Source organism: Centropristis striata, chromosome 12, assembly GCF_030273125.1.
Source record: "Centropristis striata isolate RG_2023a ecotype Rhode Island chromosome 12, C.striata_1.0, whole genome shotgun sequence".
In the NCBI taxonomy this organism is placed as follows: domain Eukaryota; kingdom Metazoa; phylum Chordata; class Actinopteri; order Perciformes; family Serranidae; genus Centropristis; species Centropristis striata.
This window is the reverse complement of record NC_081528.1, coordinates 35164056-35189624: the sequence shown is the minus strand read 5'-3', so window position 1 is coordinate 35189624 and position 25569 is coordinate 35164056. Positions and strand designations below refer to the sequence as shown.

At 39.7% G+C, this 25569-nt stretch overlaps 1 protein-coding gene across 3 annotated transcripts in view; it reads right to left on the bottom strand.

Annotated features, from left to right (window-relative positions):
* elf1 (E74-like ETS transcription factor 1) overlaps positions 1–25569 on the bottom strand; it is a 52506-nt gene that overhangs the window by 15173 nt on the left and 11764 nt on the right. For 2 of the 3 annotated variants that reach the window (XM_059346635.1, XM_059346637.1), the window contains exons 1-2: positions 22829–23119; positions 406–718 (exon numbers count right to left, since the gene is read on the bottom strand). In XM_059346635.1, coding sequence (XP_059202618.1) covers positions 406–477 — 72 coding nt within the window. In that variant the 5' untranslated portion in view covers positions 478–718; positions 22829–23119. Of the gene's footprint in view, positions 1–405; positions 719–22828; positions 23120–25569 lie in introns of those variants that run through there. The other variant, XM_059346636.1, reaches the window with a different exon arrangement.

The following is a 25569-nucleotide window of genomic DNA, read 5'->3' as shown; positions in this document are numbered from 1 at the left end:
TTTGTGCCACAAGCACATTCATGGCCAAGCCCCACCCTTCCCCTCCCACGCACCCTAACCTCGCTGCAGGTTTTTCAATCTTTCCATTTCTGTGCTCTCAGCAGCCCACACTCCTCTTCCCAGACCTCCTCTCTGCTCCATCCTCCCCTCAGCCTGTCTCTCCCCTACATGTTGTCACAGTTAAAGATCACAGGCTCTGAGCCACAGCTAATCCTGCCCCATGCTGTTTACACAAGTTTTGTTTGCCTTGCTATGAAATATCTAACATTTATCAACAAGATCTGGTTTTAAAAGATGGATGGTCCAAATGTCTTTTGATGACTAATAAAATGTCATCTACAAAATCCTCAAAGCAACAAACAATTTGATTTTTGAAAAGTTTTAAATGTCCCCAGTGATACATACCTGAGTGATTTCGTCCATCCCGTTGCTGGCGAATTCGAACACCAGTTCACTGGGCTGCACTGCAGTGGTCATGTTGGGTTCAGAGTGCAGAGAGCAGCCTAAAATATCCCGGCTACGACTCCTCCTGGCTCCTGACACTCAGCTTCACCTCACAAAATGGCTTCCCTGTCGTCGTCCTCCTGTTCTCCAATCTGGGCGGTTGGAGAGAGAGGCCACGAGCCGAGTTTCAGAGGAGTGCTGTGGCCCAGGTGGGAGCAGCCTCGTCTCTCTCTGACACGGAGGCTGGGTCCCGCTGCGCCTGGAGCATCTACACCTGGCAGAGAGAGAGAAGAGATAGGGGCTAAGGTCAGGAGACATATTAGATCAGTTTAATTTAACTGAGAGGCAGGGAGGAGCCGGGACAGTGGTGCAGGAGTGCAGGATAGAAACACAGAGCATATTTTTAGGCCTAAAAACTCATAATTTTAATAATAACATAGCTACACACGCTACACACAGGACAAATCTGGACTATGTTTAGTTTTGAGCCAAAGCCACAAGTCTCTGCAGAGAAATTAGATCACTGTTTCATTCCTACCTGATAAACTCACAAAGGGAGCGAAGCAAACAAAAAAGTAATTTGTGCTCACCCAAGAAAATAGCTTGCAACAGGTTTTAGGTTAAATGAAAATGTAATTTTATTCCTGCAATTCTCATGGGATCCACTAATGCAGCCATGAGTCTGCGCCGCCCCCTGGCCCCTGTCATAAGATACTTGCCATCGTCCCAAACATTTTTTCTGGGAGGAAATCTTGATCCTAATCCAAATATCAGAAATGTGATACCACAATATTTCAAACTTTGTCCTTATTCGTCCTTTCATTCCCAACTCTGAAGCTTAAAATGTATTATGGATGCAGCTACAGCGGAAAAAACAACTATCAATTATTTTATTTAATCATATGGTCGACAAAACACCACAAAACAATGAAAAAAGGATGATTACAATATTCTGGAGCACAAGCTGACATCTTGAAACAGCTTGTTTGTCCAGATACCCCGAAAATATTCAATTTACTATCATTAAAGATCAAGAAAAGCAGCAAATTCTCACATTTGAGAACCTGGAACCATCAAATGTTTCTAATTGTTGCTTCAAAAGTCACATAGTCTAAAGTGTAATGGAATCATGACACCCCTAACATCACCAAGGCACGTCTCATGTTGATTTCATCACTAACGCCTCTCCTCTTTTCAGAGCCGTGTCCGACCCTGAAGTGAAGACACCCTTTAGCAAGGGGGGTGCCCTTGATCATAAGACTCAGGGGGCTGATGTTACGATCACATGAGAGGGCCTGAGTGGACCCTCCCTCCACATAGAAACACACACACACGCATAAAGGCGAGAGATCACTCTTGTGATGATGCTCTGGAAGCCCCTCTGTGCTGACCCTCGGGGAGTTACTGTGATCTCAGGCAGCGGGGGAGGGAAGCGGGTGGTCACATTGCTTGTTAGTGTGTGTGTGTGTGTGTATGTTGAGGTGTGTCCCAACAACCCAATACTCAAAAGCAGGTTTGGGGGCTAGAGGACGGGAGGGGCTGAAGATTAAATGCACCCCAGGGCAACAAACCCCCCCATAGCACCCTCCCCTTTCCCAGCAGAGACCAAAGAGCTGGCAGCAGCAGAGAAGTAAGAGATGGCAGTGTTTAGTGCATCCCCTCAACACACACACACACACACACACACACTATCCCTGCTTTTTCCACTGCTGCAGGGTGGAGCTCATTTGCTTTGAAATGCCTGTGTGACTGACGAAGTTGCATACCAGGCCCGATTGTATTTTGAAGTATTGAAGGAGGAGGGGGGGTGGGGGGGGGGGGGTAACAGCAGAGGAGGTGATAGAGGAGGAGTTACTTTCTGTGCAGCTTGTGGGGCGAAGGGGCCAAACACATTTTACGATTTAGTTTATCTTCCTGCTAAGCACCCAGACAGAATAGTAACATGTGGCCATGGTCTGGAAAGCATCGCTGTGGGAGATAGAAGAGAGAGACGGGGAAACTAAATCTCTTTGAAGGCTTGTGTTTCAGTCCAGTCGGTCCCTCTTGTTGTCTCTGCTGGGCAGTGTCCATGCCCACCTCTGCCAAAGCTGGACGCTGCTGCCATCTGTCTGGAGCTCTTCAGTGGCCTGGTCTTCTTGGCGTGTTTGCGCCGGGAGAGCGTGACAGGCTATTACCAGACGCGAGCAGAAAAGAGGGGATGTATCGCACAAGGCTTCCAAATGGAGGAAGATGTGTAAATCATGCAACAAAGAAACTAAAGAAAAAAATGTCTGTGGACATGTGTCTGCCTGCTAAGAGACTCTCCATTTATCATCTTACACGGACCACACACACATTTACAGCACATGCCCTCGTCTGGCCTCTGAAGACCAGGACACCCCATATGGGATGAGGTCAGCGGTCTGTATCATATGGGACCAGTCTGAAATCAGCCTGAAGAGGCAAGAGGCTAAAACACGAGGCGCTCACTGTAACAGAGCATCTTAGGTGTCAACATGGATCTGAAGCAACCGAATACAAGTTACAGGATTACGTTAAATATAAAATATGAGTAACTGTATTCCATTGTATTCCAGTTATAGCTTAAATGTATTGTATTTTGAATAAAGTTACTGCCTTTAACCCATAAGAACCCAGACCCAAAAATCCTTAAAGGAAAATTAATGGGGATATATCACAGACCAAGTGGAACACATAGAACACATTTATGATGTTTTAAAAAAAATTCTACCCCTAAATGTCAAAGATCTGTGATGTGACATATACAATACATTGGGGGGTTTATGGTATTTATGTTTATGATATTTCTTATTTTTAAATAAAATAAAAAATAGACACATTTTCTGCTTACCGAAACACAAATTTGCCTTTTTCTTTGCATCTCCACAACATTTATCAAAACTGCGACATTAATAGTGCTGTTTAACAATGAAAAAAAATTCAGATTTGTTTTTAAGTAACAAAATAAGACTAAATCAATAATAAATAAAAACAAATAACCATTTGCCTTTTTGTTTGCATCTCCATAACATATATCAAAGTTGTGACTTTCATTTCTTCAGGAAATATGGTCAGAACAAGTTAGATGCAATGCTTTTTAAAAAAAATGTAAATGCCTTTTTAAAAATGTGTTTATTTAATTGCATTATGTATAGCATGTGGAGCCCAAATTTTATACATTTTATTTTATTAATATTATGTTGTTGTTTTTTTTGTTTTTTTTTTCAGTTTTCATCTCTAGAATTGGTTGGCAATGTGATACATTGTTTGTGTAATTTACAACCCTGATTTTAAAAAAGTTGTGACAATGTGTTAAACATAAAAAGAGAATGCATTAAATTCAGAGTGAGTTGATATATTTACAAAAAGAAAAGTTTTCCAGTTTGAGCATCAGATATCTTGAATTTTAACTGTATTCAATTAAATGTAGGTCATAAAGAATTTGCAAATCAGTGCATTCTATTTTAATTAAGTTTTTCACAGCCATTTTTTTCAGAATCTGGGTTAATAATAATGTAAAATAATTAAAAAATATATTTCATTTTATTTGTTTAAGAAAACAGTCTTGTGAGTACCTTTTATAGTCTTTTTTTAATAGCAAAATCTGCACAAAATAAACAGGGAAATGGTAATTCCAGCTCAAAAATTCACTATATCAGCCTCCATATCGCTGATTTGTGGGAGTTTTCCATCCAAAATCAGTCGGTTAGGCTCTACTTTTGTTTTCCTCACAGTTTGTGTTAGTTTTATGGAGCTGTTAGTGTGAAAATTTCAGCTCATGAGCCTGCAGGCAGGAGTTGTGTTAAATGATGAACAAATCATCAGCATCAAGTCATTAACTAGTTATGAGATGAAGGGAAACAGACGGCAGGAGATCAGCCAGAATCAAATCGAACAGTAAATATTAGATTCTCATTTCCCATCTTCTGTATTTGTGTGTCTAATTGTGTGTCTGTGTGTGTGCTGTCTGTTTTATTCACACCAACATGTATCCGACTGTGTCAGTGTTTGCATGTGTGTATTTTCTATATCCCTCCTGTCAGTGCTTCATTGATCTGAATGGCCCAGTTGGCATCGTGCTAACAGCAGACAGGGATACAAGGGAGCCAGCCATTAGTCAGTCTCAGCCTGCACATTATCCCCGAGAACATGACAACAGCTGCCTTGTCCCAGCACAGGGGCAGGGTTGTAAGTGAACTTACTACGTCATGAAGAGGAGAAGAGGAGGAGAACAGCGCAGGGAGGGATTTTACTGGGAGGTTAGTCAAAGCATAATCGTCCACAGAGCAAATAGACTGCCCATGACTCATTATGGGTGGGGCCTTCTTCTGACAGACTCGAGTATTTTAGTGTGGTTAACAGGCGGGGCATCCTGCTGGTGACACAGAGATGTACGACTGGGATGTGTTAACAGTGGTGTCCTGGGTTTGAATCCAGCTAAACACGTGTGATGCATGTCGTCCCTCCACTTCTCTGCGATTGTAATTGTTATTGCTGCTTAATGAGGGCTTACTCTAGAGTCTATACGACCATGGCAACTATTTCAAAGCATCATTAATTGATTTTTGGCCACTTGAGAGCAGCTGAAGAAGCTGTGAACACAATATTGACGTATTGTCACATCTTTGCGTCTGCTGTCTCAGTCAAAGGTGTGTTTTTGATTTGTCTTTATTTAATTTACTCCCATTTTGGCTTTGTTTTGGTCTCCACCAACTCCTTGGGTGAAACTTTTTTTGACGTTTTTTGGGATTATTTTAAGCTGCTTAATACACCACTATGTTCTATGTTCTCCAGCTAGTTACTAACTGTGTCCATCATCTGTTTGATGTATAATAATGTTAAATATTCTAAAAATAAGTTATTTGTTTAAGAAACTAGCCTTCTGAGTACATTTGTATTGTCATATGGTTGCAAAATCAGTGCACAATCCACATTAAAAGGTTTTTTCTTTTTCTTCCAGATCAAAAATCACTTTGTCAGCCACCATATTTATTATCTGTGAATTTTTCCCCTCTAAAGTCCAATATTGGTTTGCTCCACATTACACGTTGTCATTAGACCATTTAATAATATAAAAACACTGACAGTTTTAAGAAGTGCAGCAATCAAAAATGTCTTGACAGTTTGTTCAGTGCAAGGATAATCATTGGAGATTTTTCACTTTTAATTAAAAACAGCAGTTGGTCGTCATCTCCCTGACGAAAGACATTCAGCCAACTTAAGTACAGCAACATAATTATTTAATCTAATTATTCATTTCTCAAATAAACGAAGGCCAATCAGTGTCAGTGGCCCTGAAGATAATCACTAATATGGATAGCTGATAGTGTGGCTCCATCATGGCCCTTCTCTGTGACCATGGTGATGTGATCTCTTTATCAATCTGCCCTCCTCCGGCGATTACAACTGTCTGTTATATATGGCAGCCTGGTGTGCAGCAGACTGAGGAGGAGTATGAAGCAAACACTGGCCTACTCCACCCCTACAGCATGGTGACTGCCAGTCGCAATAACAACCAATTAGAGTCAGGATTCATGAACAAATGGAGCATTCCCAGAAGGCCCTACTTCCCCCGCTTTAGTCTCTTCAGCTGAGCTCATTGTTGACCATGAAAGGAGGTAATTTAAGCCAATTGAATGACTATGCAATGACTCACCCTGCATGTGGTGAGTGCAAACATTGTGAGATGCGAGAAAAGGACCAGGGCAAACTTTACTTATCAGCCATTTTCAGCTCAGGTTACAAATATGCAGATTTGTTCAGGTGACATGACTGTACAGCAGGGAGCCGGGGCGGCTGCGATACGGCGGTCACAAGGCTTAAAGATGTCAGAGATCAGGTGGCACTCCTGTTATTGAATTTTTTTTTCCCCACACAGGTGTATGAGAGATGTCAAAGCTGACAGGAGCAGTGATTTTTGCCTTTCACGCAGTGGTGAAAGACACATTTCAGCACAGAAACAGAACACCTTAAATGCAGCGGTTTAGTTTTCTCAACCCAGCTATGCAGAGAAACACCAGTGTGCAAGATGGCAGAAAATGCGTGGGCTACCCACTACCATGTTATTGAATGGTTGTCAGCACAGACATGCTGTTTTTGCAGGATCCTCTGGGTTCCTGTAAAGGAAATGACTCAGTGATATGAGGCTGGAGCTCATTCCTGGAGCCCTGTGATAGCACATATGGGCATCAGAGGATCCCGGTCATCATTTCTGGACAGCAGTTCCCTTTTGGGCCTGTTTTGGTACAGATGTCATTAAACTACGCACCAGCTTGTAACAATAACACTTTTGGTGCCAAGGAAAACCGCTCAAACACAACTCCAGTGAATTAAAAACATGGCTCGGTTCAATGAGAGAGAATAGTGCCAACATATGTACTGTTTATTAATCTACGCTTCGAGATAATGAAAAACAGGAAAGTGTTGTTCGCATCATAGCAGCTGAAGGTCAAAGTGTTGGAGAAATGTTTACTAATTCAACAGAGTAAGTAGACAGTAATTAATGAGTTGCATGAATGGCAGACAGCCCTGCTGCAGCTCTGTGTCAGCACCATGAAAAGTGTTTTGTATACAGTATTTTCTGTGCATTCTACAGTTTACTCAGCACCAAGCGTTGCACAATACAGCATGTCTCACCATGTTTCAAACTCCGCTATATTGAGCTGAATAAAGGAGTGCTTTCACTGCAATCCTGAGGCCACGCTATGCGCATGGCGATAAAATGGCAGAGACGGGCACACAGGCAGGCACAGACACCAGCAAACAGCACGCAGCTGCAACACACAATGCATCAGAAACACAAACGAGAGGGCACTGCATCCCAGCCAGCACTCACTGTGTCCGTCTTAAAAGTAGGAGGCACTTGGCTCTGCCGTGCCAGGGCCAAATGAAGACTGTAAGAAAAACGTCACTTGGAGCAGAGGCTTTCAGAAGGAGAATGGAATTTAATCTCATCTCCTGCGAACCTTGTACTTTTCCACTCAGACTCCAGGCTCTTGGAGAGGGACCCATGCCTTCCTGTGACAACGCTTGTTTGTGCCAACCAACATGCTATTAGTTATCACGTTTGGGATTTTTTTTGGGAAGATAAGACATTAGCTTCAATGGGATAATATGGTCGAACTGAGATGAAAGCTCAGTAATGTCCCTGGTGGCAAAAGATCAGATCGTCTCCAAAGACCTGATTTCACTTTATTTTTATTCAAATATGTAAGAGCCATGTTTCCTGTTGTAACGTTACAGGCTGTTCTCTGTGCTATATATATATATATATATATATATATATATATATATATATATATATATATATATATATATATATATATATATATATATATATATATTATTTATCCCAAGCTGTTCCCAAGTTTAAAAGACAATGATTTTGTGTTTTTGTTTTTCAAGCAAAAAAACTGCCAAAATTGCATCATTTTTCATAGCTAGAAACTATAAAAACAGAAATTATCTTTGGATTTTCACATTTTTGATGGTCCTTGAGCAAATCAACGCTTCAGCCAGGAAAAATAACCAAATCTAATCTTAAAGTAGTGACATTTCATTGAAATCACTTTATTCTACAGGTTCCATTCCATATTTTGCACCATTCAGATCATGTAAAAAAAAAATGCATTAAATCCTGCGATTCGCAGCACAACTAGGAAGTGAAGAATGGCTTAGCTGAGACCAAGAGTTACCAAACAAAAAGTCTGTGAAAACTGGACTGATCTGCAGGCTGTTGACACAGAACAGAGAGGAGTGGACAGGTTGTAAATAGAGGTTGTACAAATGTAAATATTTCAATAAGTAGAGAACGTGGAGCCCAAATTCAAATGCGTTCTTGTTTTATGACTTACAGGATTACAAATGTCTTTCACTTCCACCCATGATGGGGCTGTTTCCATGGAGGTGCAGGACTTATATATAGTGCATGAGAAACGAGTAATGTGACGGGAGCAGAAAACGCCCTGAAACTGTTCAGGGTTCAGAGGGTAAATCGCTGCTAACAGCATACTGGACTTTCTTGTTTTCTTGTTTCAGGACTTACAAGAGAAATAAAGAGAGCCAGGAATAGCAGTGACATATTTTAAAACTGGGTAGAAAAAAAAAAACACCTCCAAACTGACCTGTGAATCTTGCACTCACAGGAACAGCATCACTGAGCAGTGGGTTTCTGCTGCTTCCTGTCTGTTAAACCACACTCAGAAGAAAATTTCTTCCTCTGTGTAAGAGCGGAAAGTTTTCAACTCCCCCTCCTTCCTTCTCGCACAACATGCTACTACTTTCATAGATGTGAGGCTTGTGACACAGGTAGAATGAACAATATAATAACTACAAGTGTCTGCATGAGTGATGTAAGACATTGAAATTATTTTCTTTCTTTTGGACTGTTCTTACATAACAATGTCTGGTACCTTGAGGCAGAATTTTTTAGTGTTTTAGCCGGAAAACATGTTTTGCATGCAATCATTTTGCTTTGATTTGGACCCAATATATATGGTATTACAACAGCTGGATGAAAATCTATTTTTAAAATATGATCTGCAAATGAGACACCATTAGATGTTCTCACACGTCACATTGTTTCAAGCCTTTAACACTCAGGTTGCTTAATGACAGTAATGGTGAATTAAAAGGATCACAATAGGGCTCTCAAAGCCACACCTGCCATTTGCAGACACCTCTTCCCCACAATGCTGACACAAGGCGTGCAAACACAGACAGCATTACTAACCCCCCACCCATCCACACACACACACACACACACACACACGAACAAAAAGATCCCTCACTGGGCCCCATAAGTCGGTTTTACAGAAACTCTCAGAACAATCTACAAAGTTCCTGTCAGGCAGTTTTTACATGTAGGTCAGAAAACTGAGCAGTATATATATCAGCACACACACTGTGGTGTGTGCAGGTAGAGAGCCCTGAAAACCATTTTATGATCCCCTGACTATAACCTGAACCTTATAACCTTAAAGCATGTGTACAAGCCATTCATTAGCAATGTATAAAAACTCCATCTGCTAAATTAACTTCTGCACTTAGTAAATATGAGCAAAGAACAATAAGCCTGGAAATGTACCCATAGAAATCCATCAAAACTGCATTAATGTTCATCTTCTTTATATACATTGCTGCTGTCTTACCATATGAATCCAAAACTAGCCGTTACCACAGAGAGAAGCAAGTTTTAGCTTAACAGATGCAGCACATTTGTCACCCCCAGCGGCCTATTTCTATTATGTGGCAACAGGCCACATGTCACAGATAGGAAGAACCATTGAAGTTGTGAAAACAGGACAGGAAATTGCAGCAAAGTTTTTAGAAAAAGACATCTGCACCCCCATCACCACAGTTTTGATGCGCTGTGTGTGCTGCTGTGATGTCCACAAGGCTGTACGGTTTTATTAGAGACCATCTGGACGTTGTTAGGAAGACAAAGTGTATCGAAAAGTGCCATGTTTTCAAAATTATCACTCAAGGCAACATCGTCTTAAAGTCGGATCTGCCAGCCGACATAATCTACAACCAATGATGTACAATTTGACCGGTAAAAGCAACAGCCAGGGTAGATATAAATCCTGACACGAACATGGTTTTTATTTTACTCTTTGCTACTAAAAAAGAACAAGGAGAGATTAAAGGTTTTAGGAGAGATTTGTTTGCAATGGAGCGTGGCAGATCGGGGTATTTTGCCAACCAGGACTGGATCCTGAGTGGAACTGCCTATAAGAAACCAATGTTGTGTACCTTGTCTTGTATTGTTGTGTACCTTATCTTGTGTGTCCTGCTGCAAAACAAATCTCCCTTCAAGGGACTAATAAAGTGATTCTGAATGCTATTCACCAGAGCTGTGGACTCCAGGCACATGACTTGAACTTGTCACAAAGTTGATGACTTCAGACTCAACTTGATAAACTGAGTGGACAACTTGGCTTTTGTGTTGGAGCTGGAGGCCTGTTCATTCCTATGAAACTCTCTCAGTGGTGTATGGACCCAAAACTAGTTTGACTTTCGTGCATAAAAATACCTGGATCTTCTTCCGCATCCATGGGGCCCTTGACCTGAAAATAGTTGTTTCGTCAAGCCTTGCTATATTCCAGAAAGTACACTGCCAACAGTCCTTTTTTATGTCTGATTAAGTTCAGTTGCACTTGTTTTAACAAATAAACAAACATATTAAAAATTATTATGATTTTGTGAATAAATAAATGATTACTCTGTTGTTAAATGGCATTACATTTGGTGAAAAATTATGACTCATCTCGGACTCGAAACTCAAAGTTTAGGACTTGTGACTTTACTGTCTTAACATGAGACTTGAGTACAAAGCCTTGAGACTTACTTGTGACTTGAAAAACAATTACATGGTCCCACCTTTGCTATTCATTGGCCTACGCAAACTGACAACAATCTCACTAAAAATCCCAAAATAAGATGACAACACTACACCAAGCAATGCTACGTATTGAGTTTGCAGGTTTGTCTTCTATATTTCAGACGAGTACTCTTTACTATTTCCCAAATTTTGGTCTAAACAGGCTGCATTCAGAGCTGATACATGTGTACATGTAGTGGCCATTGTTTCTTATAAATTTAATTTGTATATTATATCACATAAGAACCTAATTATGAATGGACACTTCTTTTCAGTGTTCAGGTGTTCTTGTAGTGGTCACCAAGTGTTTCAGCTGATTTTGTCTGGAAATTAAGTCTCTACTTAATGCTTCAACGAAATCATACACCACCCAATGTATCTGGCTCAAGAACATAGAAGAAACTTGTAAAGCTCTGTAGATCTGGTATTATATGTGAAAACAATAAAGGCCTGCTGGGTCAAAGCAGCTATTATTGCTCCCTATAGATTGTCTTGTTTCTCGGCTCAATCACCTAATTTCAAAATCACAATGATTCAAAAGTAAAACACAGAAAAGGTGAGGATAAAAGACATGCAAGTCTGTGCGTGTGTCCGTTGCCTCACTCTGCCTTGCTGATTCCTTTCTTGCAGACATATTTGAAATGCTTCATCCTGACTCTGCTGTTATTTTGGCTGCTGTGTGGGAGCAATTTGTTGCATGACTAGACTGGAAAAGCTAAATTCTCTCCTTTTTACACAGTAAGCAAGCCTCCCACAGGCATTTGAATAAACTCTCTGTAAACTAAAAAAGATGGAATAAGACAGATTTTTATACAAAAACTCTCGTATAAAAACATAATAAACAAAGCTGAATTCAAATCCTGAAGTGTTTTTTTAAAAGTGCTACTGTGCTGCATAATGCACTCGCTTTTTCACACGCCCATCCCTGCTGTGTTTACATTCATACCAATGCTAACATGTCACAGCACAGGTATACTGGCAGCAGCAAGAGCAAAAGAGGACATCATACCAGAAAATACCAGCAGCAACATACTCGTAAACCAAGCCTGAAAAAAACACGGGTGACATTCCTGTTTCTTTCATTAGCTTTAAATCACAGCGCCAATTTCAACCCTGATAACAGCCATCAGATTATGTAACTTCCCACAACAGCTAATTTTCTTGAAGGGAGAAATTCCAGTTGGAGCTTACACGCTGTACAAACTTTGCCAAGATACTTTCCACACCAGCCTTGCAGTGTGCTGCAAGGTACGTGTTCAGATGGAGCACTGAAATCTCAGGGCTCCAAGTGTGAGTCAAGGCTGGGCGCAGGGGACCCGGCTGCTGCAGAGGAGGCTGCATACCAAACAGGTCTGGACACAAGCAGGCTGATGTGTCCACCCATAGTCAGGCATGCAGCAGTACGCCCAGAGACGGAGTGAAACCAAACACATGAAATAATCCCATTTTTCTCTGTCCTGTCATACATTTTGGGGTCAAGCTCGTCTAACCCTAAGGTCTAATTGAATGTTCTGGGGGATTACATTACAATAATTGGTAACGCTTTATAATAAGGTCCTTAATAACCATTAATTAACAAGTAATAAGGCATTGTTCTCGCTTTAGATCGAGTAGTTGCAAAAAGCATAGTTAACTTATAGTTAACTTATAATAGATGAGCAATAAAGTATATTTTAATATCAATAAGCAAACAAAATAAGATTAATAAAGGCATGGCAAAGACAGAATGGGTGGGTCATGGGTGTTTGTAATGCCATTATTAACACTTATATAAGCTTATAAACACACAATAATGTTAATAAGCATCTTGTAAGGACTTACAAGGGCCTTATTACTTATTAATTAATGGTTATTACAAGGACCTTAATATAAAGCGTTACCCAATGATTTGCTACTTGACACGAGTTAGAAGAGAAAATCTTCTGCACTTTCACAGCTGTGCAGCTAATGAGCAAGCAGCCAGTTAGCGTAGCTTAGCTTGAAGACTGGAAACAGTGGTCCGCAGCTAGCGTGTCTAAAGGTAACAAAATCCTACCAGCTTGCTACCAGCAGACAGTTGTCCAAATATTTGAATCTCTCTGGTCATAATAACCAGTGAGAATATTTCCCTCTAAGTTGAATGCTTCACTGCTACAAAAAAGCATAATAAGTAAAATCGAATCGGTCAGAATAGGTTAAGGTTATTCTTAAGGGTTTTTTTTCAAAGAGTTTTTATTGAATTTTATTTTATCCGAGAAGAGGTCTATAGCAAATGGATTATTATTTGATTTCAAGTTGGCAGCAGCACGCCGTAATTAAAATGTTATGCGGCAGACAGGCGGCCGCCGCAGTCTAATTTGTTCCGCCATTGTTCCTTAGAACTGAAAATATTTTTACATCTATCAATGGGTAGGTCTGCCCAGGAGATTCAACTCAGGGGGTCAGGTGTGCATGGTGTGAACCCACTCATAAAGACCTCTCATTTTTAAAAATATTGTCATTATGCATGCAAGTCTATTGACTTACTTATTTTATGAACAAAAGTAGCTACTTTTCAATAAATAATTTTTATAAATCTTTATGCTATGATGAGGTCAGTCTTTATATATCCTGCCTGTTTGTTCAGCAAAATAAAATAGTTGTTCTGAATTTCTTCCATTTGTATGAATATCTTTCAGAGGATGTGATACAGCAAAACTTCCAAACCCTCCTGATAAATTGTTACCTGTCGATTTCACATTTGGTAGACAGATTGAGTAGCTGTTTCCCCTGATTCCAGTCTTGTAAGCTAAGCTAACCTACTGCTGGCTGAATGTAGCTTCAAGGGTGGCATCAATCTTTTCATCTTACATCTTCAAAAATGTTTGAATTATTCCTTTAAATCCACTTTAAATTCTATCAGCTCACAGTATAATAATGTGTCCTCGGTGGGAAAGGTTAAAACACTATGAAAGATGCTAATATGCAGCTTTAGCAGAGCCGTTTTTAAGATTCCCGCAGATCAAGCTTCAGTTTAGCAGCTAATAAGGACTAAATCAGCTCTTCTCATCTGATCCCCGTAAAGCCTCGCAGATAGGACCACTCACACTGAGACGGCTTAGCCCCTTCAAGAAAGCTTATCTGATTTCACACAATTGGATACTAGGTCAGTGTGGTATTAGGTATCACTGGCCAGTGTTTCTAATCTTGAAGCCAGTAAATGTCCGCCCCTGTTCCTGGATCTCAGGACAGAAGAAGTGCTGAGTCACTGCGTTTCATGATGTCAGGTGCATACTTCAAACAGGGACAAAAACTGTTAAGCCATGTGACTGAACTGACAAGCTACAACTCATGAGGTCATGGCGAATGTTTGGATGCCTTAGGTGTTACATCACCACTTGCACTTCAGTCAGTTTTCTGTTAACTATCTCTGAACTCTACACTAAAAGTTAGGAATCCCAGACATATCATTGACTACTAACATCAATCAAAGGTTCATTTCACCTCTTTAGAGAAGTATTTGGGGCTGTGCGGGAAGCAGAAGGACACGCTGGTCAATATTTGAGAAGGCTTTATGAAATACACTGGTTTATGATAGTCAGGTGATGAGGAAGGTGCAGCATGGGTGCAGGAGATGAGGACAATAAAGTACCTGACTGTGTCGATGTGGTTATGTAAGAAAATATTTACATGGTGCTATTGCTCAACCATATTATGGATCTGTACTAATTATATGCAGGAAGCAGATAGGAGATAAGAGTTTAATAAAAATGCATCAAAAGCTATTACTTTTTTTCGGTAGGATGCATACATTAAGGACTTATGTACATAGTAACCTTTGCTTTCTATACTACTTTGAATAAAGAGGCCTAACAATCAGTCTCCCGAGGGGCCGGGGCTGACGAGAATCACAATGCAAAAACGCAAAGGTAAACAAGGAGTGGCTGTTGCTTAGGAACAAGCAGAGGGAGAGGGATTGTAAAATAGACTCTGTAGTACGAGAGAGAAGGGAGAAGGTGGGCCTCGCTCAGCTCAGCAAAAGGCCCAGTGTGTTTACAAGGACGCATGTTTGAGACAAAGCACGACGAGCATAAACAGACCGCTGAATTGATTTCCAAACAATTTCTGTCTGTGTAGTGCACTGCTCTCACTGGAGGAATCAAAAAATGAACTGTGGAAACTGTTGAGCATTTTTGTACAAGCAAATTAACTGTGACTCACTGAGAAACTGGAGATGATTTTATCACAACTAGAATCTACTATTGCCAAGTTACAGAGTTGTAAAAATGTGATGTAAATGGAGTTGAACTAATGACTAGCCTTCTTAACAGTCATGAAAGAATAGTGTAATATTTTTCAAAATACGCTTCCCCGCAGAGAATTAGAAAAGAAGACCAATACCACTTTTATAGAGCCGGTTAGCTTAGCTTATCAGCGAGAAACGGGGGAAGCAGCATTTGGTTTGTGTTTGAATTAAACAAACAAAGATATATCCTGTTATATAGTGAATTTTGGAGGAACTAGCAGGGGGAATTTTCTACCTTTGGACAGATCAGGGCTAGCTGTTCCCCCCCTGTTTTCAGTCTTTGTGAAAAGTTGCTGCTGCCTGTAACTTTCTATTAAAGTGATAAATATGAAAGTTAGAGGTGAGAGATTAATCACATTTTATTTTCACATAGGACTTTGGCTTCGAATGATTATAAAAGGACAAGATATTCGAGAGAAAATGATCATTAAATCCAAATTCAGATGCTGACTGAAATTTTTTTTTTAGTTAAATAAATGTGCGATATTTCCAAAGTTAACGAAGAATCATGTTAAATTATTGTGCTCTAAATACTGACCAAAATAATTGTGATATATATTTTTTTGCCATAATCAAGCAGCCCTAAAGAGAATTAAATATTGATCGTATCCAACTCTTGGCAAACTCCACCCTCACCCCACCTCCCCAAAAAACAACGACTGAATGAACATTGCATGAGATTCAAGTGAAATGTTTGTTTTGATGTAAATGGAGCAGCACTAATGAATGAGCAGCACTCTTGTCAGCCATTAAGCAGAAATGTAATAAGTTTAAGTGTCAATTAGGATTTGCTTGATGGGCAAATTTCTGAAGGAATGAAAATGTCCCTGTAGAGTTCCTATCCACCAAATCTCCACGCAGCTCTTCATTTGTGCACTAGCATGTTTTCTGTCATTAATGGCTCAAACATTTGGCTCAGCCTTTATTTTTGTCACGTTGTGTTCACCACACCAGCCACATGTCATGACCAATTTTCACAAAAACAACCCCCCTTCATGCAAATGTGAATCTTTGAGGCTCAATTTAAGCTAAAATAACTTCGCCTCTGTCACAGACCTTTCATTTCAGGTCACTGAGCACTTCATGAACACACCGGAGAAGGTGGTGAAACGGGGGAAAGGTGACATTTAAATCAAAGTATCAAGGAAAAAAAGAAACATTAATAAATTAATAAATAACTGAACTTTAACTCTGCTCTCCATGAATAAGGCCTTTCCACTCGGAGTGGAGTTCAGCAGATCATTTGCGTGCTGGAGTCATTATGGGCATGGCCAGTTTTCCATATAACAGCCTGCTGCTGAGGCTTCCAGACGCAGACACCACTGCAGCTGGGTGTCTGGGACCAAAGCCTCTGAAACCATGTGGGAAATCACTCTCCCTCTGTGCCTGCATGGGTCAGAATGCCTCTTTGTACCAACTGATACTGCATTAAAGCCAACATGATGTTTAAATTAGCACAAGTTAGTGTGAGGGAGACACCAGCTAACACTTATTACACTGAAGATGTCAGTTTTATGTTAAAATGCATCTCACAGCCTTTTTTTTTTTTGACGTGTTACCTCAATCAGGGTGGAACCGACATTATTACAAAGATAGAGCCAACAGAAAGCTGTAATGGAATTTTTTTATAAGGTTCTGCTTGGTGCTTTTATCTGGCACAAAATAAACTTCTACCTCAAACCTGCCTCCACCCACACACGCATTAAGGCAGATAACCTTTAATCAAGATACATACGCTATCATGATTTCCATGCTAAAGCAGTTCACCAGAGAAAATAATAAGTAAGTAAGTAATGTCGACAAATCTGAACAGGATCAGCCCATGTCGCTGACTGTCTAGTTTATAATTAATATTAATAGATGTAATTTTTACCCTCTGTTGACCTCCTCATCACCTGAGCTTCAGACTACACACCAATAAGTTTTTATTTAGAAATGAATGGCAAGCACTTACTGATTGACTGTGTCCACCAAACTGTCCTTTCCTGGGGCATTAATTATATTTAATAATTTATTTATTAAATTATTTGCAATGGGAGTGTCACAGGGTTTTTTTTTAAACACAAGCAGGGTAATGATGCACCTAGTGTCTACACTGTAATAAATTATTCTGTAGTCATTTCATTTTACTTAATGCATTTGATAAAATGTATTAAATATAAATGCGTCCTTGATTTTGAGGCAGTTGTTTAAGTAAATTTAATATAAAAATGTTTGAGATGGAATCTACTTATTTTGATCACATTAAATATAATCTTTATGTGTATGTAATTCTAAATCAAGAGAATTTTGAATGAATCCAACACAATAGAATTAGTCTGTTTTTAATTGACAGGCACTTCCTGTTAAGTTATTAACTCAACTTGTAACGTAGTTAGATTTAATTAATAATATTGCGTGCAATGTGTTGGCTCAATTTTATTGAGTAGTTATTGTTTATCTTTTTTTACAGTGTATTCTGGGCTGAGCACTGGACGTTCTGCATATTTTGCTGGATGCTGAGGGTTGAAGAAAGTTAAATTTTGGATAAAATGATGTCACACTACCCAGCCACCCTATCACAGTGGAGGAGGGGCGGGACAAAGGTCAACATCTGAAATATTACTGGTTTACTAATGGCAGCAATAGTGGTGAAAACAACTCCCATGATCCCACACAACATCACCAAACTCCTATTTTTGTTCTTGTTTTGATCGAGAGTCCCCGAGTAGCAGAACATTTTTACATATTGGATATATATTGAGTAGTTTTCAGAAGGTTTCGGAGGTAGATTTTAGTACTAATCTTATTTATTTACTTCTAATTCATTTTTATTCAATATGTTATATTATTTAATAAAGTGCATACCATTAATTATTTTATAATTTTTAAAATTTATTTTAAATTCGTTTTTCAGTTGAAGTATGGTTCAATTTGAAGAAAATCAAGGAATCACATTAAACTCAATAATACGTTTCTTTTCCCCATAGCAGCAGAAAATTACATATTGTTCCTTTAAGAACTCGTCAGACAGCAGAATGACGTCATTATTGGTTTAGTATGTAAACTCTTGATTAAAGCTGTAAAGGACTACAGAGTCCAACATTCCCTTTGAAATGTAGTAGAAGCATTTAGTAACATCATTTGGAAACTACTCAAGTAAGGTAGAAATACCTTAAAGTTTAAGTTAAGTAACAGTAGTTGAGTTAATTTATATAATTACTCTGCAGTCAGTGTACTCATTTGCAGCCATGTAAGAGGAGGCTCTTGCTTTTACGAGCACAGAATCTGTGCCCTGACCGGCATGGTACGTTACATAATCAGAGTGTTATCAAAAGGTGTGACCTGATATTCCACATATCATCTCTCACACACACACACACACACACACACACACACACACACACACACACACACACACACACACACACACACACACACACACACACACACACACACACACACACACACACACACACACACACACACACACACACACACACACACACACACACACACACACAGACTTTCCCTCTGTTTCCTTCGCCCATTCCTGCCAGATGGGTGTTATGAGTCTCATACAGGTCGGGGGTGAGAGCTCATGTGTTTAAGGTCTCTAGTGGATGTTTAATGTGATAAATTAGAGTAAATATTTGACAACAATTATCAAAAGGTGTGATAAGTGGAACTTTGTGACATGTAGTGAATACGAAGTCTTGTTATCTCACCATTAATCAACTACTCAGGCTAAAAAAAATTGAAATCTCTTACAGACCTAAGCCAACTATTGGATATTTTGGATCATAAAGGGGTTTGTAATCTCGGGAAAGTCCAGCATTACATCACATCCTTTTAAGTTGTTGTGAAATTAGTCAGAAGAGGAAAAAAGAAGGCATCAAACTCAGGAGTTTCAGGGCTCGATTGATATCTGTCCGGACAGAGCAGGACTTTATTTCTGGGCTCGGATGTGATGATCATCACTGTGGTTCGTCATTTTCTTCAGAACTACAGGCTGCCAGTCCCAGCACGCTCTGAGAATGAGATAGTTGCAACACGGGGAGCCAGTTGCTCAATCGATTTCACTATATTTATCAAGGGAGGGTTTCCTGCCACACATTAACACATGCAGGGGCTGCTGACTGTAGCTGTCTGTGGAGCACCTGTATGTATGTGCCTTGCTCAGCGGCACCCTGGCAGTAGCCATTAGGTCAGAGGAGAGTGTTACACATTAACTTTCCCCACCCAGTTTTTTTCCGGCTGGTCACCAGAGTACAAACTTCCCCGTCACAAGCCCACATCTTCAACCATTAAAACCTCCATCCACTCCAGAAAAAGAGAGAAGGATGGAAATTAAAATGGCAAAGAAGCAATGGAGAAACTGACATGGAAACATGATGCAAATCCATTGTGAGGCATTATAAGAGAGAAAAGCCAAACACATCATCAAAACAGGATAGCAGCTCTGACTCTGCTTTCTCATACGAACACTTTCCAGCCAGGTGTATTAAAAGATAATGGCTGTGGGTAAATAAAACATGTCTATCGACTAGTTTCACAATGAGTGCACTGGGTTTCTACATCCCTCTAAGAATAATGTGACAATTTAAAACATATCATTAAATACGGCCATTAAAATCTTAAAAGTCTACTTTTGGATTAAAACATTTAAAACAGTGCTAATATATTTTTGAATTTCTCCACTTAGTTTTCACACACAAAACAGTGCAAGAAAAGCTTGTTTATGCCACGGATATTCAAATTAGCCTGTGCAATTGCATTATATTTGCATTTTTACTGCCAACAGATATGATATTTATGCAAACAAATAAATACTTTTGAGCCTCATTACTTGTGCTCTCTACTGACACCGAAACTACGAGGAGCTATAACCTTCAGTCATGCAGACAAATTATGTGTGTCCTCAAACCCACTCTGTCTTTGCACCCTCATCTTGGTGTGAGCTGTAGAGTCACTTTAAACTAGACTATTTTATAAGCAAGGCAGAATATCAGATATGATTTGACCGCTAAACGCACTTGGAATCTTACTGAACACTGTTAAATCACATGTAATGCAATTTTCTGCCTGTTTTCAGACTGTTGTTGTTTGTTGGATATTATTATTATGCTCATTTTCACGTGCTTACCTGTATTTTGGGTTTTGTTTGATGTTGTAATGTAAAAAACATTATTTTTTCCCATGCTGTCTGTCTAAATATACATGTATTCCCCCTCTGTCTGAAATTCTTAATTTAAGCGACTGTCTCTTTAAGAACCCCCTTTTCTGGGAAAAAGTCTGCTCTGATTTGTCAGTATTTCCGAGTCTTCAACATCTGCACTTTCTGCACCATCATTGCAGCCTGGGAATGACTGTAACAGCACGGTAGCAGAACTTTCTACCTATATTTTAGTATAATTTTGACATCATAACCTTACAGAAGTCTTTATGGCTCATTTAAAGGCACAGTTTCTGAATACAGGCTGAGTGTTGATAGTTTCACAATATTTATATAGCACTTAGACCTGCTTTATAATCAAAAAAAGACATCTCACATTTTACAATATGCAACCTTGAACTTTTTGCAGTATTGTTTTGTTTTTGGTGTTATTTGAAACTTATTATGCTGCGATCTTGTCCAGGATTCTCTTAGAAAAAGAGATTTTGAATCACAGTGGGATCTTCTCATGGTAAATTGAAGGTTAATTAAAAAAAAAATGTGATGAAGAACAGTCTGTACCTTGCCACATGAAACTGAAGCTGGTTCTGTGTTTATTCAAGTCAATCAAGCCACAGTTTGTACCTGATCTTACAAAGTTGGTTGTGTGTTTTTTCTATAGGAAGCATGTGTCTGAAACATGAAGCTGAATAAATCCTGCACTTTTACATATCCCGGCATGCTGGGACTGTAGTGATAAACTCCACCCCGCCTCCTCCTCTTGTCATACCCTTCTCTTGCAATGCCTCCGTTGAGTTGCCCAAACCTAATGATCTAATTACAGGCTAAGACTTGTTGACTTTGTATTGAAAGCCGAGCCTGCCTGACACTACTGTCCAGCCCCCCTCTGTGTCTCTTCATCAGTCCTCTGAATAAGACAAAACACAAACAGCACCTAGTGTATGATTTCATCCTCCAAGGCCTCATTTACAATCCAAATCAGGGTGGGCACAGAGTAATATGGGTCAAATGCAAACTCATAGCTGCTGAACACAACAGAGCTGTTGTCTCACTGGGTTATAGTGATGTTGCAGGTGTTAAATACAAATAAAGTGCACAGCCAGTCAATCCAAATGTAGTAATAGTTCAGTCACTGATCTTAAAGTGTACAGATTATTTATTTGGTGTCTCTGAAGTGATCTGTTCTCCTGCTGCGGGCCCCAGCTGCAAGTAAGGTCAGACATTACATCAACAAAATCAATTCAGAATGCCGAACTCATGAAACAATCACAAGCTTTTTCATATAACTACACGAAAAAAAAGTCTGACCAAAATTGGATAAAAGTCTGCACTGGTTTAGGGACAGCTGCAGAGCTCTGTGCAATGTGCTGCAGCAGCTTTCAAAGACAGATTCAATAAAAAAAGTGGGTGTGAGATCAAAATGTTGCTCGCACTGTAGCCATGTTTATTCAGTGACATGTGTGCTCAATGTCTTTTGTGGTCCAAAAAAGTGCAGAGTAGATTTCTGGTGAAACAGGAAGTGTGCTTTATCTCTGCTGCACTGAGCAACTTTTAGAAACAGATTCTCAACAGCATTATGAAGGATAATTGAATGGGCTGATGTGGGGGTGGAGGGAAGGTCGACTAATAGGGGCTGAAAAGAGGAAGCAGAATACTGTAGGTTCAAACTTCCCCCTGAATTAAAATGAAGACTTTGTGAGCCTCAACTTTACAAGATAAGTCACATTCTGTTCTGATGAACTGAAGATTTTGGTGCATGAAGCAGTGCATGACTGACTCCACACAGCAGACTGTGGAGAGCAACAACAGCGAAACCACAGCAGCTTTTCTCCTACTGATGCACCACTAAACATTTTTAATTGTGCTAAATTTTGGAGTGAAATCAACATGATGTGTAATTACTGATTACTACACCATGAAAAACACATGTGGGCTTGGTCAAGGGGCTTGCAAAACGCTGTTCCCGCCCTTGCTTCAGCACACCATATAAGGCAACAATTCATAAAAGTAAAGCAACAACCAAATACATCAGCAAAAGATCATTAATATTAGTTTTTAAACTGAGAAACTCAGAAAGTCAAACCTATTACTTGATCTCATGTATTGTCAAGCCAAAGAAAGTGTCAACTGAGCTTGACGAAACAGGTTTCATGTGTACAACCAAACATTAAACTGAATATGACAAACCTCTGTAAGCAGAGTGCTATGAATACTGTTTTGTTAGTTTCCTTGAACGCAATTTGATATAGAAGTAGAGTTGGAAAACATTAGATGGGGGGAAAACATGTACTTAAATATCAACTGAACTTGCACGACTTGTTGAGCCTCACTTGAGAAAACCATAATATGTCAATAGAAATGCTACGATATCATCAAAAGTACACATTACTGTGACCTAAGTACCCAGCTGCCTGTCCACTTACAAACATGTCTCCTAAATATACAGATTTTGATTACATTTAATACCGTAACATTGATTTAAACTTCAGTAAAACACATTTGAAGTAATTTGTTTCTTTTACCTATAAGAAGCAACAAAATAAGTAAAGTCTGAGGAGGTGGAGGAGAACTATTCATCACTAACCTCAAAGACTCAGGATTCGGGTGACAACGTCCATAATAGCGACCGAACAAGTGTCGATCACGGTAACCAATGAAAATCAAGAGAAAAATAAATAACAAAAGGCAAAAAAGGGGAATAATCCAAGGTGCGTTCAGAGGGGGGCAAAGCTGCCTGAAGGTGTGGACCGCTGGTTTGCCTCACACCTTTCTCACAGCGACAAAACAAAACTGGAGAGGAGGGAGAGGAGAAAAAAAAGACAATGCAATGGCTGCTGTTGGAAGCAGAAAAAGAGAAGTGTAGTGAAGCAACTTGTCCTCTCCCTATGAGTCACGCAGCACTGTCGCCATTGGTAGGAGCACCCTGAGGCAGAGTGCTTTCACCTGGCCAATCAGCGGCGAGTATCGGCCCTAAATGCAAATCCTTTCAGGTGAGTTTTTCTTGCTGCGGGGATTGGTCGGAGCTGCAGCGGGGGAGGGGAGAGGAGAGAGGTCCAACCAGAGGGCCACACCTCAAACAGCATGAAAGACAGGTTTCTCCTGCAGAGGCGGAGGAGTGCTGGAGGTGCAGGTAAACAGTTGGACAGGTATGCACTAACATTAGACTTTGACCATGCAATATGGGCCAGGCATGGTGATTAAAATCTGAATGACAGCCCAGAAGTAAAGTTCACATCTCTTTGTGTCCCATTAAAACATTTACAATGAATTGTGAGTCTATTAGCCGTGTCAGTGAGCCAGTTAAGCTGCTGACTTGTGGGGGAGTTGTTCTCTCTGCAGTAGAAAGCCCAATAAAACAACCTGAACCAGTGGGAGGTACAAAGAAATGAAACTGTAAAGTCGACTGCGTTTAGGTATGAGCAAGTGCTTCACCTCAGAGGACTGAAATATCTCTCTCTTTCTCCCCCTCCTCCTCCTCTTCTTCAAGATCCAATGATTATAAAAAAAAAAGCTCCTGTTGGGCAGGTTTAACTTTAGAAACTAAGCATTCGGGCCTCAAATTTCACATTTTAAGGGATATATTATGCTCCTTTTCAGGTTCATTCTTGTATTTTGGGTTTCTACCTGTGTGTACATACTAACATGTTTAAAAGACATAATATTTGTCTCATACCGTCTCTGGTTATGTCTGTATTCACTGTCTGTTTGAAACAAAAAGCATGTTTTTGCTTCATTTGGGAGTTAAATCTGACAGCACAACTTTACACAAACAGGTTCTTTAAGTGCCCCGCCCTCACCCTCCATCACACAACCCAGCGGCAAATAGCTGCACCGCCTGATCTCATGTGAACTCAGCCTAGCACGTGGTTAATGTGATGAAAGGTTCTATTTTAACCAGATTGGTCTACACTCCCCCATAGTTCGTTTGTACAGGCAGCAAAATATGACCCATATTTATGTTTTAGACTGTCCTCTGACTGACCGGGACGTTTTTTGTCCTAAAACTAGATCAGTGATTTTGCAGCTAATATTAAACTAAAATACAGCCTTTGTTTTACAACAGCAAATCGTACATGCATGAATAATGACTACTTTTGATGCTATGGTGCTATTTTTAGAACATTCCGCTCTGTACCGCAAAACTCATGTGGGTAGTTATAGGTGGTATTGATAAATTAACTATTCTGTCGTTTGGGCAGAACATTCTCAACTTAACCAAGTCATTTTGGTACCTAAACCTATAAACTGTGGCTGAAAAGTGAAAATGATAAGTGCCTAAGTCTGGTATCTCATGGGACATGAATCTTGGTGTCCTGGGTGAAAGTCCTGTTTGACCTATTTATCCACGACTACCTTTCCCTACATGGACTTTTTTTTCACTCTTTATACAAATGCTTCTAATAAAGCCTTGTGGCAGAAGGTTTTCTATTAGAATGTCACATCTTCCATGTACTCATGCAGTGAGATACTCAAGCAGTGAGATACTCTCTGAATGGCTTTTCCAATCTCATGTTGAGTTGTAGTATTTCACAGTTTGTGGGTTTGTACACTGCAAAAAAGCCAACTTGTATTTTTTGGCCTACAACAGTGATTTAATTTGGTAAAACTTGGAAATATAAATTACTGTATTTAGGGCAATAATGTAAGTTAGCACAACAAAGGAAGCCAGTTGCCTGCTCAGAAACAAATTTATGAGTTGTTGTTACTTATATCTTTAAGTTGGGGTTCAAAACAAGGGACAATAGTTCTGCTAACTCTTATTTCTTTGTTGTGAAATTCGGTCATTAGCGAAAGCTAGCGGCTAACTGATGCTAGTGGCAAACTGATGCTAGCGGCTAACTGATGCTAGCGGCTAACTGATGCTAGCAGCGCTGCTTGTTACAGCTACAAGAGTAGCCATTAGCGTATCAATGCTAACTCAAAATTGTGGTCACAACATTAGCTGACATTTCATAGCAGCGTTACAATCGTGCCAGAGAAATTCAGAGTTGAGCAAACTCAAAAACAAAACTTAAAATATTTAGTTTAATTGTCCAACCTAAAATTTTATCGAAGTTTGTTGCCTTGAAATTTTGAGTTCACCCAACTTTTCTTTTTTTGCAGTGTAGGTACTCTAGATACTGACGTGTGTGATCAAGTACGTTTTTAATGACATTTCCCTTTTAAGGTGTTGATAAAATATAAAGGAAACATCACAGTAGGTGACACAGTCACTTCTATTGACATCTTGTTATGTTTAGTGTACACATTTAAAACTGATGCTTGATAAAAATCTTTATCAGAAATGACGTGCAAGCAGACAGGAAGTGGTGGTCTGTGGTGAGT